General features: G+C 37.9%; 3 protein-coding genes across 4 annotated transcripts in view; 2 read left to right on the plus strand and 1 right to left on the minus strand.

Annotated features, from left to right (window-relative positions):
- LOC134748361 (ATP-dependent Clp protease proteolytic subunit) overlaps positions 1-14,639 on the plus strand; it is a 249,647-nt gene that overhangs the window by 221,879 nt on the left and 13,129 nt on the right. The window lies entirely within an intron of this gene.
- The window catches only part of LOC134748346 (serine/threonine-protein phosphatase 2A 56 kDa regulatory subunit delta isoform-like), an 83,436-nt gene that overhangs the window by 25,258 nt on the left and 43,539 nt on the right, over positions 1-14,639 (plus strand). Inside the window, exon 3 of one of the 2 annotated variants that reach the window (XM_063683121.1) lies at positions 395-575. In XM_063683121.1, the coding sequence (XP_063539191.1) occupies positions 395-575 (181 nt within the window). Of the gene's footprint in view, positions 1-394; positions 576-919; positions 934-14,639 lie in introns of those variants that run through there. The other variant, XM_063683122.1, reaches the window with a different exon arrangement.
- On the minus strand, positions 6,717-13,193 carry LOC134748365 (uncharacterized). Its single transcript, XM_063683150.1, has 3 exons — positions 12,727-13,193; positions 10,897-11,097; positions 6,717-7,491 (listed from the first exon to the last, which is right to left on the minus strand). Exons 1-3 carry the CDS (start codon positions 12,836-12,838, stop codon positions 7,355-7,357), a joined length of 450 nt encoding a protein of 149 aa, XP_063539220.1. The 5' UTR covers positions 12,839-13,193; the 3' UTR covers positions 6,717-7,354.

Raw genomic sequence — 14,639 nt, forward strand, 5'->3', positions numbered from 1 at the left:
AGTTTTGTAAAAAACCATTTCACCAACTTGATACTCGTCACCTGAAAATGACGATTTCCTACAGGAACACCTTACCTTGGTAAGGTACACCTTACCTTGCGTCAACATTTGTCCAGGGATGTGTGGTGAATTGTCATTATCAGGTGGCAATTGTCAGCATAGTGAAACAGAAGCCAGGTCGTGCTTAGTTTTACATGTCTTCGCGTGCAATCGCGTGACTAAACGTAATTATTGTCCATCTTACGGGTCGGTCTTAGGGACTGCTTACTGCTTGATCATATCTCTTCAATTTATTGCATTTATTTTATATTACGTTTGATAGCCATTTTAAGCATATCTCTAAAATGTATTGTTTTCTGAATCATCTGACCGATCTCCCCATCTTTGCCCACAGGGTCGTCCAGAAAAGCCGTCGTCCATAGCATCCGGCCCGCCACCGCCGGCTGCCATCGTACCAAAGTCTGCCGATGGACCAAGGCCACCAGGATGGAACGGGCAGCCCAGGCGGCACGGCTCCAGCCGGTTCAACATACACAATCATAACCAGGAGCTGGTGAAACTACCACCCATCAAAGGTTAGTGTATTTATCCATCATCAGGTCAGGCACTAACGGTAGCTATTGTACCAAAGTCCGCGAACGGACCTAGACCTCCAGGATGAAACGGGAAACGGGCAACCCAGGCAGCACTTCTTAAACCGGTTCAACGTACACAAGCATAACCTGGAGCTGGTCAAGCTACGACCCATCAAAGCTATAACCGTAGTGCTTATGTTCGCCGAAGGACCGCGAAAGTCTGTTGAATGTACAGCGAGCGGCAAAAGTGCATCCTGGACACGTGAATAGAATTAGTTCATAAAGTGGCCATGCACTTCTCTGCAGCTGATTGTACACAATCATAACCAGGAATTGAAGAAACTACCACCCATCAAAGGTAAGTTCGAATAGAATAGAATACAAAATAATGTTTTTTATTCGTAAACACACAGACAATAGACATACATAAAAAGAACATAGGAAGAATAAAGTGTCACGAAATGGCCTCATCTCAGCATATTGCTGTCGACTTCCAGCACTGATCTTTCGATCAAATACAGAAAGCACTCGATCTTTCGATTTGAAAGCAGTAATTTTCCCAGTGACAAAGATTTTAGGAACTATTAATAAAAATCTCAGGTTATCATTATTATAGGACGTCCATTATTAAACGTCCTTCGTACAGACCCATGTTGCTTTCAGAAGGCTCTTCGGACAGTTTCAGACTATCGTATTTTTCTGCGCGTAATATACGGTCGTTTCGGCGTTACGAGCTTACACGCTCGTCACATTTCCCTACATTTGGTTTTTACGCGCTTACACGCGCGTTACTTTTCCCTACATTTGGTTTTTACGCGCTTACACGCGCGTTACTTTCCCCTGCATTTGATCTATCGCTAGTCTGAAACCACCGGCCTTAGGCAGGGTTGTCTACCTAAGTATTTTAACACGGTTTTGACAAGAGTGGCTGTGCGGGGTCACGAGGACTTCAAAACGGAAAGTCATGAAGGTTTTTTGGAGCCTCACACCAATGTGACTTACGAACGCTGCTTTTTTAATGTTTTTCAAAAGGCTAGCTTATTCCTGGTCGGTTAATACGAGTAGATACCTATTCCATAGCTTGACTGTGTACCTAGATACAAAGATAGATATAACTCCGTAATAGATGGATACAGTCTAAGGAAAAAACGTGCCTCGAAAATCAAGAAAATTTGATTCTCGTTCAGAGGACGCTACTAGCTTTGGCCTACTGTCGTATAGATGGCGTTGACGGTTTCGTTTGTTATTTAACAATTTTAACGCATATCAGTGAAAGAACATGGGTCAAAATCATAAAAATAATTAATGCAAATAAATAAAAAACATTTATCCATATTTAAATACATTTTATCGTATTTTTATAAATCTTCATTTTTAGTTTTAAAGTGTGTCGACAGATGGCAGTGAATTTACTGGGGCACAGATTATATAATACTATACTAGTACAGATACCCAATCCCATAGTAAAAAAGCGCACCGTCCTAAGTAGCATATACTTGTAGGCTATTTTTTAGTTCACAGTAACGAACTAGATGGCGCACGGAGCTAATACAACTCTTACGACTAACATGCGTTGAAACACCTCTCTTGCGACATCTGTTGTAGCTTCCACGCAATAAACCAATACGTCACATTCACTTTTAAGGTAAATTATTACTAGATGGCGTTTCAGATATCAGCGACAAAATTAAAATTTATTTGCATGATTTTGAAGTTTGATTAGGTACTTTAGTAAGGCGTCAAAGTTTCGTTACAAACACTAATTAATAAACTAGTGGATGCGAAATGACTGCTTTTAGTATAAAAACCAGTGTCGCTAAACTCACACATTCATAGCCACGTTAAAATACGTTACACACTTACACAATTGCTTTGATTCGTAGCAACTTTCCATACCAATAGGTTATTACCGGTTGACATTTCTCGAACGGTTATCAACTGTAGGCTACACGAGCGACGGTCTAAGATATAATGTCAAAGTTATAAGACATACGACTCTTTAATTATCTCATTCATCTCACAAAAGCTCGCTCATCGTTCACCTAATACAACTACTGAACACCAGATGGCGCTATTTTTTTAAATATTTTAAAATCACTTACTTATTATAGGCGAGAAAAGGGCTAAAGAAACCAGTATAAGTAAGATCTAATTACGCATGGTTTGTTACGGATCTCACGGTCACGTTACACTGGTGTTTTCGAGATCTCTACACGCCTGCGAGTAGCTAACCGTTGGGAACTTCTTTCATTCGATGTAGGGAGGGGACAGTGTAATCCGAGTGTTTTATCGATATTTGTGTGTTCGGTTAGGAATTGATATTTCATTACCGTATGTTTTATAACATTTAGATTATATTTTATTTATGATTATAATATAGGTAGTGATAATCGTGATTGTATGAAAAATAATATGTAGTACAGTACAACAAATATCTAACTAAAAATTTGTTTCTTATTTATTGACCAACTAGGTTGTTAATGGAAACATTAAATATATCTTAAGGTTAAATAGATAAAATCATAGTTCTTTAAAGTCTATTAACTCGGTATTGTTGTTATTTTGCAATCACAAATCTGCAATTACCTATGTCAGTATTCGTCTTTAATAATTTGTAGCAGCATTTAAGCGCAATCTAGACGGGACAACCTAATTCAATTGTCAAATTAATTGTATGGTGTGTAAGCAAACATTAAACTGGATCGTCGATCCCATGCCTATCAAATCAGGAAGGGGCGCTGCAAAATTTCAATATTTGACGCTAGTTTGCGTGGTAAGATACACTTTTTATTAATTTAGTGAGCCCGAATGTCACTAATAATTACTAAATTAATAATTAAGTTTTAGGCGTGTGGACGCTAGATGAGATCAGATGTATGTCAATTTTATCCCCAGAAATCTTTCTCTAAGAAATGCTGCGAGCAAATGGTGCTTTATTTTTGGGGAAACTAATTTTCTTGCCCAGGAGAATTAATCCATTTATTTTTAATATCGGCATCTTTTGGAAATCTAAAACATTTAATAATAAAGAAATGGAAAATATAAATCGTTTATTCATGGCACGTTGCATGCATTGTACGCATAAGTACATTAAGTACCTAGTCTAATTATATTAACGATGAAAATATGATGGGTGTAAAAAACAAGAACAAATAAATGTATATAAAGGAATACAAAGGTTTGAAAGGTTGCCATGAAATGACCCCGACTTAACTTAGTGCTTGATGACCAGAGCTGCCATATTTACTTATAGACATTGATTATCCCAAATAATAATTTATTACCTACTAACCAAACATCAAACTTGAAATATCGTAACAGTAAGCTTTAACTTTATCGATATAAATATCGACATTGCGCAGCATTTAAGTAGCGAAGTTATTTGACATTTAGGATAGCGAATATTCCAGATAAACGTAAAGAATAGTGACAAAGGATTATGAACTCTAAGTTCAAACAAATAAAATATAGTTTTACTTACATTCGTAAATAATGCAAAATAAACAGATTTTTCGTATTTATCGGATTATATTGAAAGAAATAACCACCGGTGATAGGAAATACCTCCACGTGAAAGATTTTTTTAAACCGCTGTGATTTCTGCAGCTTAAGACTGCACAATATGGCATTTTAAATTGAATTAGGTATAAATTTTTGTTAGACGAGCGTACGTATGACGTGAATGTCATTCGAGCATGAAGTTTACACAACAAACTGAGCATAGTCTGTGCATAAAGTGAGTCGGCCGCTCGCTACTATTACAATTGTGGTATTTTCTATAAAAAGGGACCTTATTGTCGATGGCGCTTACGCCATTATTAACGATGCTCCGATATAAATGCAATGCCGCGCGACGCTGTGCGGCGTAAGCGCCATCGACAATAAGGTCCCTTTTCATAGAAAATGCCCCAATTATCGGTCGATGTCGGTACCTACTACCTAGTACCTACCCATCGTTTCATCGTCTTAATTTGTGCAGTAGACACGCGAGAGTCAATTAGCGTGACTCGCGCCATAGAATATTGTGCTAGCCTCGGGCCTCGCCGCACTTGCCGCTCTCGCTCTCGCTGGGCGACTGGACGAACGGGTGTTGCTTTGCGTGGTTTTAACTCTAAGATTGCATTAAAAAATGAAACGCAGAAAACTTTTTTTTAGGATTTATGGATTTTATGGACTACTACCTAAGCGTGTTTTGTGGCTTATTCAGTGCGGCTACCATGAGTTGACATTAGAAGTTTATGCCGATCGCAGTCTATTAAGCTCGTACCCCTATAATATATTTTTTAATGCAGTTGCTCAAAAAGTGCTACTTTACGTAGCTGTTTAGCGTGCGGAAAGTTGGTATTCGCTTCGCTTTTTACTTTTCCAATTTTTGAAATTAATACTTGTTTTAATTCATGACTACTTATTGATGAGTGTTAATATTAGTTTCCTACGTCGTAACCAACATAAAAACCTACTGTTAATGTAAGAATACGAAAAATATACATATTTCATTACTTACCTCTTTATCATTATAACACGTTTATTTTTTAATATTGATAATTGAAAATCCGTTCTTTATAAGTTGTCTGTATGGAACGGAATAGCTCTGGAAGGTAGAGGTAGGAATAGCTGCCGAAACGCCTGTCAAAGAAGAAGCGTTTTTTCTTACTGTTTCCAAAGGCAACATGCGATATTGTTTTCATTCCTTACTTGTTGTTTTTCTTATTTGCACTTTCAACCAAAAGGGTAGTTATTGTCGGTTGTCAATAACGTTGGTTCTTCCCATAAAGCTTCAATTTGAAATCAACCTTATCGGCAACCGACAATGTGGTACCTTTTAGTTGAAAACGTCACATTTTATCGCAACTGTATTAAAAAACGTCGTTCGATACACGTGCGGAAATGTCATTCTTCACTCGTCCCGAGTCTTGCCACTCGCCTACGGCTCTTGGCAAGATATCTCGGTACTCGTAATGACATACTTTCCGCACTAGCATCGAAATGTACTATAAAGGCTCCGTCACACACGCGCGTTTTGCGGACGAAGCGGACGCCGGCGCGACGGGAGCGCTTTCATTGCGCTCCGCTCACGCTCCGCCCGCAAAACGCGCGTGTGTGACGGAGCCTTTATGCGGTTTTCACCTATGAAAAAGTAGGGTGATTCTCGAGGAAAGTTAAGGGTGGTTATGGCGTATAGTTTGTTAAGGTTTTGTGTAAATTGGTTGAAATATGAAGATATTTGCTAATGCAGTCAGCTTTCATTGGTTTATCTACTAAAAAGTCCGCGATGGCACGCGATGATATATGTCTATCTTTTAAGGATAACTTACTAAGTATACCCATTCTTATCTTCTACAAACAGAAACAGATTTCATAGTATGTGGTATTTGCAAAGCTATTTACACGGATACAGTATTAATAATTATCAAATTAAATACGTTAGTTTTATTAAGCATTTCATACAGATTACAATGGTCCCTTACAAGATACAATTAAAATGAATATCTCAGGAGTAATCGTAAATTAAAGTTTCATTTCGACCCATAAGTATAACTTGTATGAAATGTTAAAGACGCTAACGTCCGTTAGTTGCCAATTTTTACCACCTTATGCGCTGCGATCGTTTTACTTACCCCCACCATAATCTTCGCACGGTGCCAGTTAGCCAACATGAGGAAACAACTCAAAATTTGCATCAAATGCTTTGCCACTTTGCTCAGTAGATAAATAAAATACAACTGTCCCATATGTTTCTTAAATATATATAGAGCCTTCAGAACTGGTATGTCAAAAAAAATATCCCTACCTACTTTTAAAAAACCGGACAAGTGCGAGTCGGACTCGCCCACCGAGGGCTTCGTACTTTTTAGTATTTGTTGTTATAGCGGCAACAGAAATACATCATCTGTGAAAATTTCAACTGCCTAGCTATCACGGTTGATGAGATGCAGCATGGTGACAGACAGACGGACAGAGGAGTCTTAGTAATAGGGTCTCGTTTTTACCCTTTGGGTACGGAACCCTAAAAAAGCAAAACATGATAATATCAGGTTCTGTGTGATTCTATTTCTTAAAGATAAACACAAATTGTATTCCTATAAGTAAATTGCTAAAACATAGAGTTAAATAAAAACAACAACAAGAAGTTAAGGAGGATATGTTTATTTTTGATAGCTAAAGATAACCGTGGAGAAGACAACCTGTCATTTAATGCCTCAAATCCCTTATAAGCATTTGATTACCTTATTTGTGTTATAGGCTCGCTCGCTCACTGAATACATTGCAGGTTCAATATAATGACGCATTCAGGGTGCTGTTGCGGCTGCCGCGGCAGCACCCTGAACGTCTGGCATGTTTGCGCACGCGCACGTGGACGGCTGGACGGTTTCCATGCGACGCCACACAAGCGCTGCGCCGCGACGCTCTACAAAGTCTGCGTCAGCCGCCACACTCATAGCCTCCTGAGCGTAGTAGCGGGTAGGTGGGACAGTGGCATAGTCAGGAACTGGGCCTCGCTTCACAGACGCACAGCTGTCCATAGCCAAGACACGACAACGGATGATCGCCCTACACGGTGAGGCGCGACAGTCTCCAAAGCAGAAATGCGGACGAGAACTCTCACATGCACCCTTCCACAGGAAGGGTGTCGAATGATTAGGAATAGATTTAGCGCTTAAATTTATTAATTTCTTATTCTGAATTTTTTTCTGCAATCGCCTATGCTTCATTCTTTCTTTCTTTGGTATCTTCAATAAAAGTTTTTAATCTTTTACAATTCGGTGTGTCGCTATCGGCTAGTCGCTTGCGTTATTTCGGTGTCGTAAATATTTCTGTGTCATATAAATCGCCTTCCTCCTCATTTTTTTCTTGATTTTTAACACCAGGGTAAACTTTTTTGGTGTTAATACTTTTAATTCTGTCGGTCCTTGGCCTAGAAAAAAAATAGGTACATAATATTGTAACGAACTGCTTTATAATAATATACCTACTATTTTTTAGGGTTCCGTACCTCTAACGGAAAAAACGGAACCCTTATAGGATCACTCGTGCGTCTGTCTGTCCGTCTGTTACAGCCTATTTTCTCCGAAACTACAGGACCAATTAAGTTGAAATTTGGTATACATATGGAAGTTTATGACCCAAAGACGGGCATGAAACGTAAACAAATACATTTTAAACACGGTGGCTTTTGGGGGGTAAATGAGAAAATAAAAATAAAAAGTTTTCAAACTATATCGTGTTACATACCAAATGGAAGAGCTCATTGTGAGAATCTGAAATATATTTCTTTATAATTTTAAGATAAACAGTTTAGAAGTTATTCAAGAAACGACCATTCCCTCCCCTTTATCTCCGAAACAACTGGGTCAAAAATGTTGATAAAAAATACACAAAATAGATCTTTACACGCGCATAGGAAAACCTATTATACATGTGCAGTCAAGCGTGAGTCGGACTTAATTACTTAGTTTTTGATCCGACCCCTACGGGTTTTTTAAAGACATTTCACTTTAAAAATTCATTGTTTAAATTGTGTAATGTACGGGACCCTTGGAGCGCGAGTTCGACTCGAACTTGGCCGGTTTTTTTTTATTAGCGTAATTTAGTGTCCCACTGCTGGGCAAAGGCCTCCCCAAAACGCTGCAAATTGTGTTAAAGTTATGAAAATCGGCAAGATTGATCTTTAGTCCATATAAATAAATTTGACCCGAAGCTCCAGAAAAAAAAAACAGGAGTAGAGTCCTATCGTAACGTGTGTAGTATTCAATAAAAGGGCATCTTGAGCCGGTTCTAAAAATATATTACATCATTACATTGCAGTGACGATAATTTTCAAAACATACCAAGTTTGGGCTCCTTCAGATACGATAGCGTTGAATAATTTTTTTGTAAAATGTATCTCAAATAATACCTAATATCCAAGAAAGTAATTTTGAAAATAATTTCATAACTTTTTTTTTAAACTGGTATGTCAAAAAAATATCCCTACCTACTTTTAAAAAACCGGACAAGTGCGAGTCGGACTCGCTCACCGAGGGTTCCGTACTTTTTAGTATTTGTTGTTATAGCGGCAACAGAATACATCATCTGTAAAAATTTCAACTGTCTAACTATCACGGTTCATGAGATACAGCCTGGTGACAGACAGACGGACAGACAGACAGACAGCGAAGTCTTAGTAATAGGGAACGAGACTTTTGGCACAGAATAACTAATAGTACTACCGTACAGAAAATTCACTCCTTCACAAAAGCCAGATTTAGGTATAAAATTATACCTACACTCGCCGCCTAATGTAGGTATAAAATTATACCTACACTCGCCGCCTGCAAGCAAAATTGAAACTTATAACCGCGCACGAACCGTGAATCTTCTTTGCGCGCCGCAGTTTTATGACCGAGCTGCGAGTGTCGGCACGGGGTTGTCACTTGACAAGTTTTTGTACCTATACCTACTGATTTATTATTTTTAAGATAAATATGTAGGAATTACAAACGTTGATTCTGTAAACATAAAATTTTTAGCCGGGGATAGTATGTCTGATTCTCACGGAAGTAGGTATGCCACATAAGTACTTATTCCTTTGAAACTATGTCGGTCAATATAGTCAGGAATTTAAAAAAAATGATTTTTTCTGCTTCCTTGTTCTTCCGTTTATTCAGACATCCGTAAACAGAACATTATCTTTTATACAGATTAGATTGCGATTTAGGTTTCGAAGCTATTGCCTATTTTCAAATTTTTCAACTTTGCGCGAGCGCCAGTTGAGCACGTGACACGACTATCGTGCGAGCCGAGCGGCATCCCACTGCCATACACCTGCCCGGGCGGTGCGCCGGCCAAATATACCTAAACTGCGCAGTGACATCCCCCCTGCTTATGGAAAGTCTCGTAAAATAGGTACTGAAGTAGAACTGTGTTACTTTGTAATTTTGAAAATAAATAAAAAAATCAATGAAATTATTTTCAAAATTGCGTTCTTGGGGTTAGATATGAGGGTATCACGTATGATTTGTAGTATATTATACAAAAAAAAATCTGCCATATCGTATCTGCAGTATCGTATCGTATCTGGGAGGAGGAGGACTTGGTAGGTATTGAAAATTATTTTTATTTTTATTTAAAACACGTGACTAAAATGTAATGAGACATATTTTTAGAACCGGCTTAGAATGCCCTTTCATTTAATACCATACACGATATAATAGGTTTCTAAACAAACACAAATTTCTCCTGTTTTTTTTGGTGCTTCGAGTCAAATTGATTTATACAGGGTGTCCCTAGCCATTGGACACAGCCGAAATATACATATGCATTAGGGTATTTAGAACCAGTATACAAAGTAGGTATCATAACAACCGGTGTAGCAGTTACGAAGAAATTAACAAATTACGATTTTTTACTTTGGAGCAGCCTGTATGTGTTAGTAGCTCCTGAGGTAATAAATAGTATGAAACCTTCTTCGACCTTTGTGATTATCTTTTTTATTTATGACACTAATACGATTCTGACTTTTGACAAATGTCATCATTGCCGCACATTTTCGAACAAATTGGCAACAGCACTGCCAATGATTAATATAATACAGTATGTTTATTTTTGTTGTCGATTATTGGAAATAACTTTTGTTTGAACATTTTTTTTTTTTATTTTTGTTCTAATTAAAAAAATGTTAACGTTATAGAGCATTAACAAGTTTTGGGAACAAATCAAATAATTTTATTAAATATTTTGATTTTGTGTTTTTTTAAGTAGTCACACTACTATATATAAATTAAGAACTGTAATAGATGTCATATATTTAAGAAAAAGTGACGAAGCCCTCCAGTGGTGAAGGCCGGATTCGAACCGGCGTCTTTAGCTATCGCGGCTAACGCCATGAACCCCTAGGCCACCCCGCCACGGCGGTGCCCGTCCGAATTTCTCGACTATATGCCATCTTAGTAAGACTAGGCGTCTTTAACCTGCTCTAAGGGAAAGCAGTGCGCGCTTGCACCTCCTAAACGAACTCCTTACGGATTTACGTTGTAGCGAGAGAGACTGGTGCTGCCATCTATGAACAAGTTTTGGAAGTTATAGAGCATTCCTGAGAAGTAACCCTACGTGGGATTTCAGGGTCTGTCGAATGGCTAAGGTCACCCTGTATAGACTAAATATCAATCATGCCGATGTTCATAGCTTTAACACCATTTGCAGCATTTTAACCAGCATCCGAACACCGAAGTTCGCAAACGGGCATCTTTTTTCACATCACCAACAAAGACACTGAATATATACATACGATAGGTATAGGTAACGACATGCACGATCTAATTAATTATAGGTAATCACATACCTTCTGATGTTGATGCAACTGGTGAATCTGGGAAGTTCTCTGTCGATTGATCTCCTTTGTAATGGACAGGTACGGCTAACTTATTCAATCTTTTATGTTTACCATCTTCCTGTTGAATGAACCGCTTTTCAAAATGATCAATGCAGATATATTTGTGTCGAAGAGCATCTCGAGACAAGTGGGCAATGGTCATAATGTTACCTGAAAATTATATTCATTTAAACTCTATTTTTAGTTTTTTGTCAAAAATTTCATTTTTGATACAAACTTTTATTGCTGACTGTAAGTACTTCTCTTGCGTTGCCTGTGGAAAGCCCAAACCCAAACACAATTAGGTGGCGTTGTTTTATCTCAGAGTTCCAATGGCCACCTCCTGTCTCCATCATCAGATCAGCTCGATGGTACCACAATATTGCATTGTCACCCTTCTTACATATGTATGCAAATTTTCAGCTTCATTGGAAACCGGGAAGTGGGCCTGGCCCTAAGCCTAACTTGCAATACTTGAATACAGACGTCCACCAGACGTCTGTCTGTGTCTACACTACACAGGCAGCAACAAGACAGGTGAAACTAAAAGCTTGTATTAAAGAGGATTTAATGCAAAAAGGTATTTACTACTACTTATGCAAGGCAAACATTGTGTCAGCAAACAATTATTAAATTATAAGAACAAGAACTTTTCACTGGTATATGTAAATATCAATATAAACCAACTAAAATATGGCTACATACTTTACATATAATATACAAAATATCAACTAATATTATTTCCATATAAATAACCGCTGGTAGCCTAGCGCTAAGAGCATGCAATTTTCCATCCGGAGGTTGCAGGTTCAACCCCCGGCTTGTACCAATGAGTTTTTTATAAGTTATGTAACTAACTAGCTCTTCGTTGAAGGACAATATTTATGTGATCTGTGACAATATTATGAGAATCAGCGGGATTGGAAAATCAGCGGGAAATCACTTTCATTAAAACTAGTGCCTATGCCAATAGTTAGAATTAGATGCCAAATGTACATAATTTCCATTGTTTTTAAGGCTAAATTAGATGCTTGTAAAATGATGTAGGTGGGTATTTGGAAAACTTGATTTCCTAAACATCTATCCATGTTGAATTATGTTTCATACTTAAAGTTTAACTGCCCATAATTAATACTTTCCAAGACAAAAGACAAAACTAAAATTTCAAAATGCAATGGATTGGAACACAACGATACACTAGGATTGTATGATCTGTGACAATAACATTATTTGTCACTGTATCTCTGTAATATGTAACATACCTGTTACACAAAAAAATATAATTTATTGAAACAAAATCTGTTTAGGTATATTTTATATCAATAGACAAATATGTACATTGTCAATACAACATACCTAAACTGCAAACACTTTTTAAGAGAAAAGGGGATGGCCGTATCTCCATACTATGTTAATCCCCATTTTCCTCTCTGGATATTGACATTATGGAAAATATTTTTACATAATTGGATGTACATATGTATATTAACCATAGCTATGCCCCTATGTTTGACTATTTTGAAAATTAGGAGCGAAAACAGATTTCATACAAATTTTTAAAAGCTTTTAACTCTTATAATAATTAAAAATTCCAAAAAAATCTAACATAGCTGTGGTTTATATACAAAAAATTGTGTCAAAATATTCTCAATAATGTTAATATCCAGAGAGGAAAATGAGGACCGTTTGTATAAAAAGGCGATTTCGCGCGGGTCCTCCACTTTCGTCTTAAATCAATTATTGAATTGGTTAGAGGAAAGTTTAATGTAAGAAAGCTTTAAGAAAGTAGTAAAGACTTACCACAGTTGTCAATCCAAGTTTGCAATCGAGCACTGTCGCCAGTTGGGAAGCGGAACATCGACTTCTGACCGGTCATGGCCTTGCATTGGTAATACGAACACGTGGGCGGCATTTTTCTGCATTACTTCTGTTTTCGAAAGCGTACGGTACGGCGTATCAAATCGTAGCAGATTTTCGAGTCCAAATCCAAGCCAGGTCGTCGTGAGTGCTGCAGTAATTGTCGGAGTCCTATTAATTGCCAGTCGCGTATGTGGAATGTCCGTCAAAAGTCCGTTTGAATGCCAGGTCGTCGATTGCAATTATTGGTTGCAGGAAATTAGTAAATAAAAAGGTACCTAAGGTGCGCGTTTGACTCGGAAACCAAGCGAAGTGAAAACTCCAAAAACTTGGATTCTGTTTACAAAGTATTCTTGCGTTTTGATAATGCAGTTGTGAAAGACATTGCGCTTTGCGTTTTTAATTTGTATTTTAACATCAGGCCTACTTTAAAACACCCATTTAGATTATATGTATTCACCGGTCCCTTTTTTACATTTTGTGATAATTTTCGTAATTTATAACTTATACGTAATTCTTTGAAATCAAACATAACATCACACCTTAAAAAAGAGAAAACGAGAAACAAAACGCAGGCTAGATGGATGAAACGGAACGCACACACTCGTCCCGTTTTGATGAACATAAAAAGAGGGCCTACCGCGAAGCACGTTCGACGTATTGCCTCTCTGTCGCACTTGTAAATTCGTATGTAAGTGTGACGGGGAGGCAACACGTCGAACGTGGTTCGCGGTAGGCCCTCAGGGCAAAGTATGTTATCTTCATGCAACGTGATACAACGCACCGCGCGCGGTTTGTATGTGTGCGCGACTTGTATCTATGGTCGCCGCACGCACACTCAAACAAAATCTCGACCCGCGTTTCTCAGTGCGCAGGTCGGCTCCATCTAGTGACAATATTCAATATTATTTGGAAAGCCCAAAAACTGTCGCGTGCTGTTACTTATGTGTGTTTACGTCGAAGACGGTCGCCATATAGTTGTGATTTATAACTTTCTAAAATAATGCATTGAATTCGTGCTTTTATTGATGTTTGTATTTAATTTATAATGTTTTGAATTAATGACACTTTAAATACCATTAATTAAGTCTTAATCTGTAGGATAAAAATTTCGTAATGGTCGATCGTGACAGTTGGCGCCATCTATTGATATCGATTTGAAAATAATTATAACGCCTTCGGGATGGGAGGGCATGACTGGGGTTACAAAATTTACTATGACAGTACCGCTCTAGTATAAGTTACTCTATGCTAGATCTAAAACTCCCCTAGCAGTCTCAGAAAAATCTAAAGAGTAGTGTTCGTTAGCAATGTTAATTTACATCAAATACTTGCATTGAACACAAACAAAGAGGACAAGCAAACTCGACGGGCGCTAATTAACGCTAATAATAGCTTTAATTGGCACCTGGGGCTACGATAATAGGATAGCGCTCGTTTTCTTTGGCGTTTAATATTTTTTCCGAACCGAATTAAATTTACTTCTATTTACTTTGCTATAAGGGCGGACTTTTATTCTGTTGTAGTTTTTAGGTTTCCGTATATACCCAAAGGGTAAAAACGGAACCCTATTACTAAGACTCCGCTATCCGTCTGTCTGTCACCAGGCTTGTATCTCATGAAACGTGGTTTTTCACATATAATGTATTTCTGTTGCCGCTATAACAACAAATACTAAAAACAATAAAATAAATATTTAAGTGGGGCTCCCATACAACAAACGTGATTATTTTGCGTAATGGTACGGAACCCTTCGTGCGCGAGTCCGACTCGCGCTTGGCCGGTTTTTTCCTTAATTTCGATAAAATTTAGTGTATATATAGAGTTCCCTATAATCCCTATGCGCTGGTGCCCTA

This window comes from Cydia strobilella, chromosome 16 (genome assembly GCF_947568885.1).
Source record: "Cydia strobilella chromosome 16, ilCydStro3.1, whole genome shotgun sequence".
In the NCBI taxonomy this organism is placed as follows: domain Eukaryota; kingdom Metazoa; phylum Arthropoda; class Insecta; order Lepidoptera; family Tortricidae; genus Cydia; species Cydia strobilella.

Coding starts and splice junctions, on each gene's coding strand:
- LOC134748365 (XM_063683150.1), bottom strand. CDS start 12,838: ATGCCGCCCACGTGTTCGTATTACCAATGCAAGGCCATGACCGGTCAG. Junction 11,098..12,726: donor AACTTGGATTGACAACTGTG/GTAAGTCTTTAC, acceptor TATAATTTTCAG/GTAACATTATGACCATTGCC. Junction 7,492..10,896: donor AGTTGCATCAACATCAGAAG/GTATGTGATTAC, acceptor TTTTTTTTCTAG/GCCAAGGACCGACAGAATTA.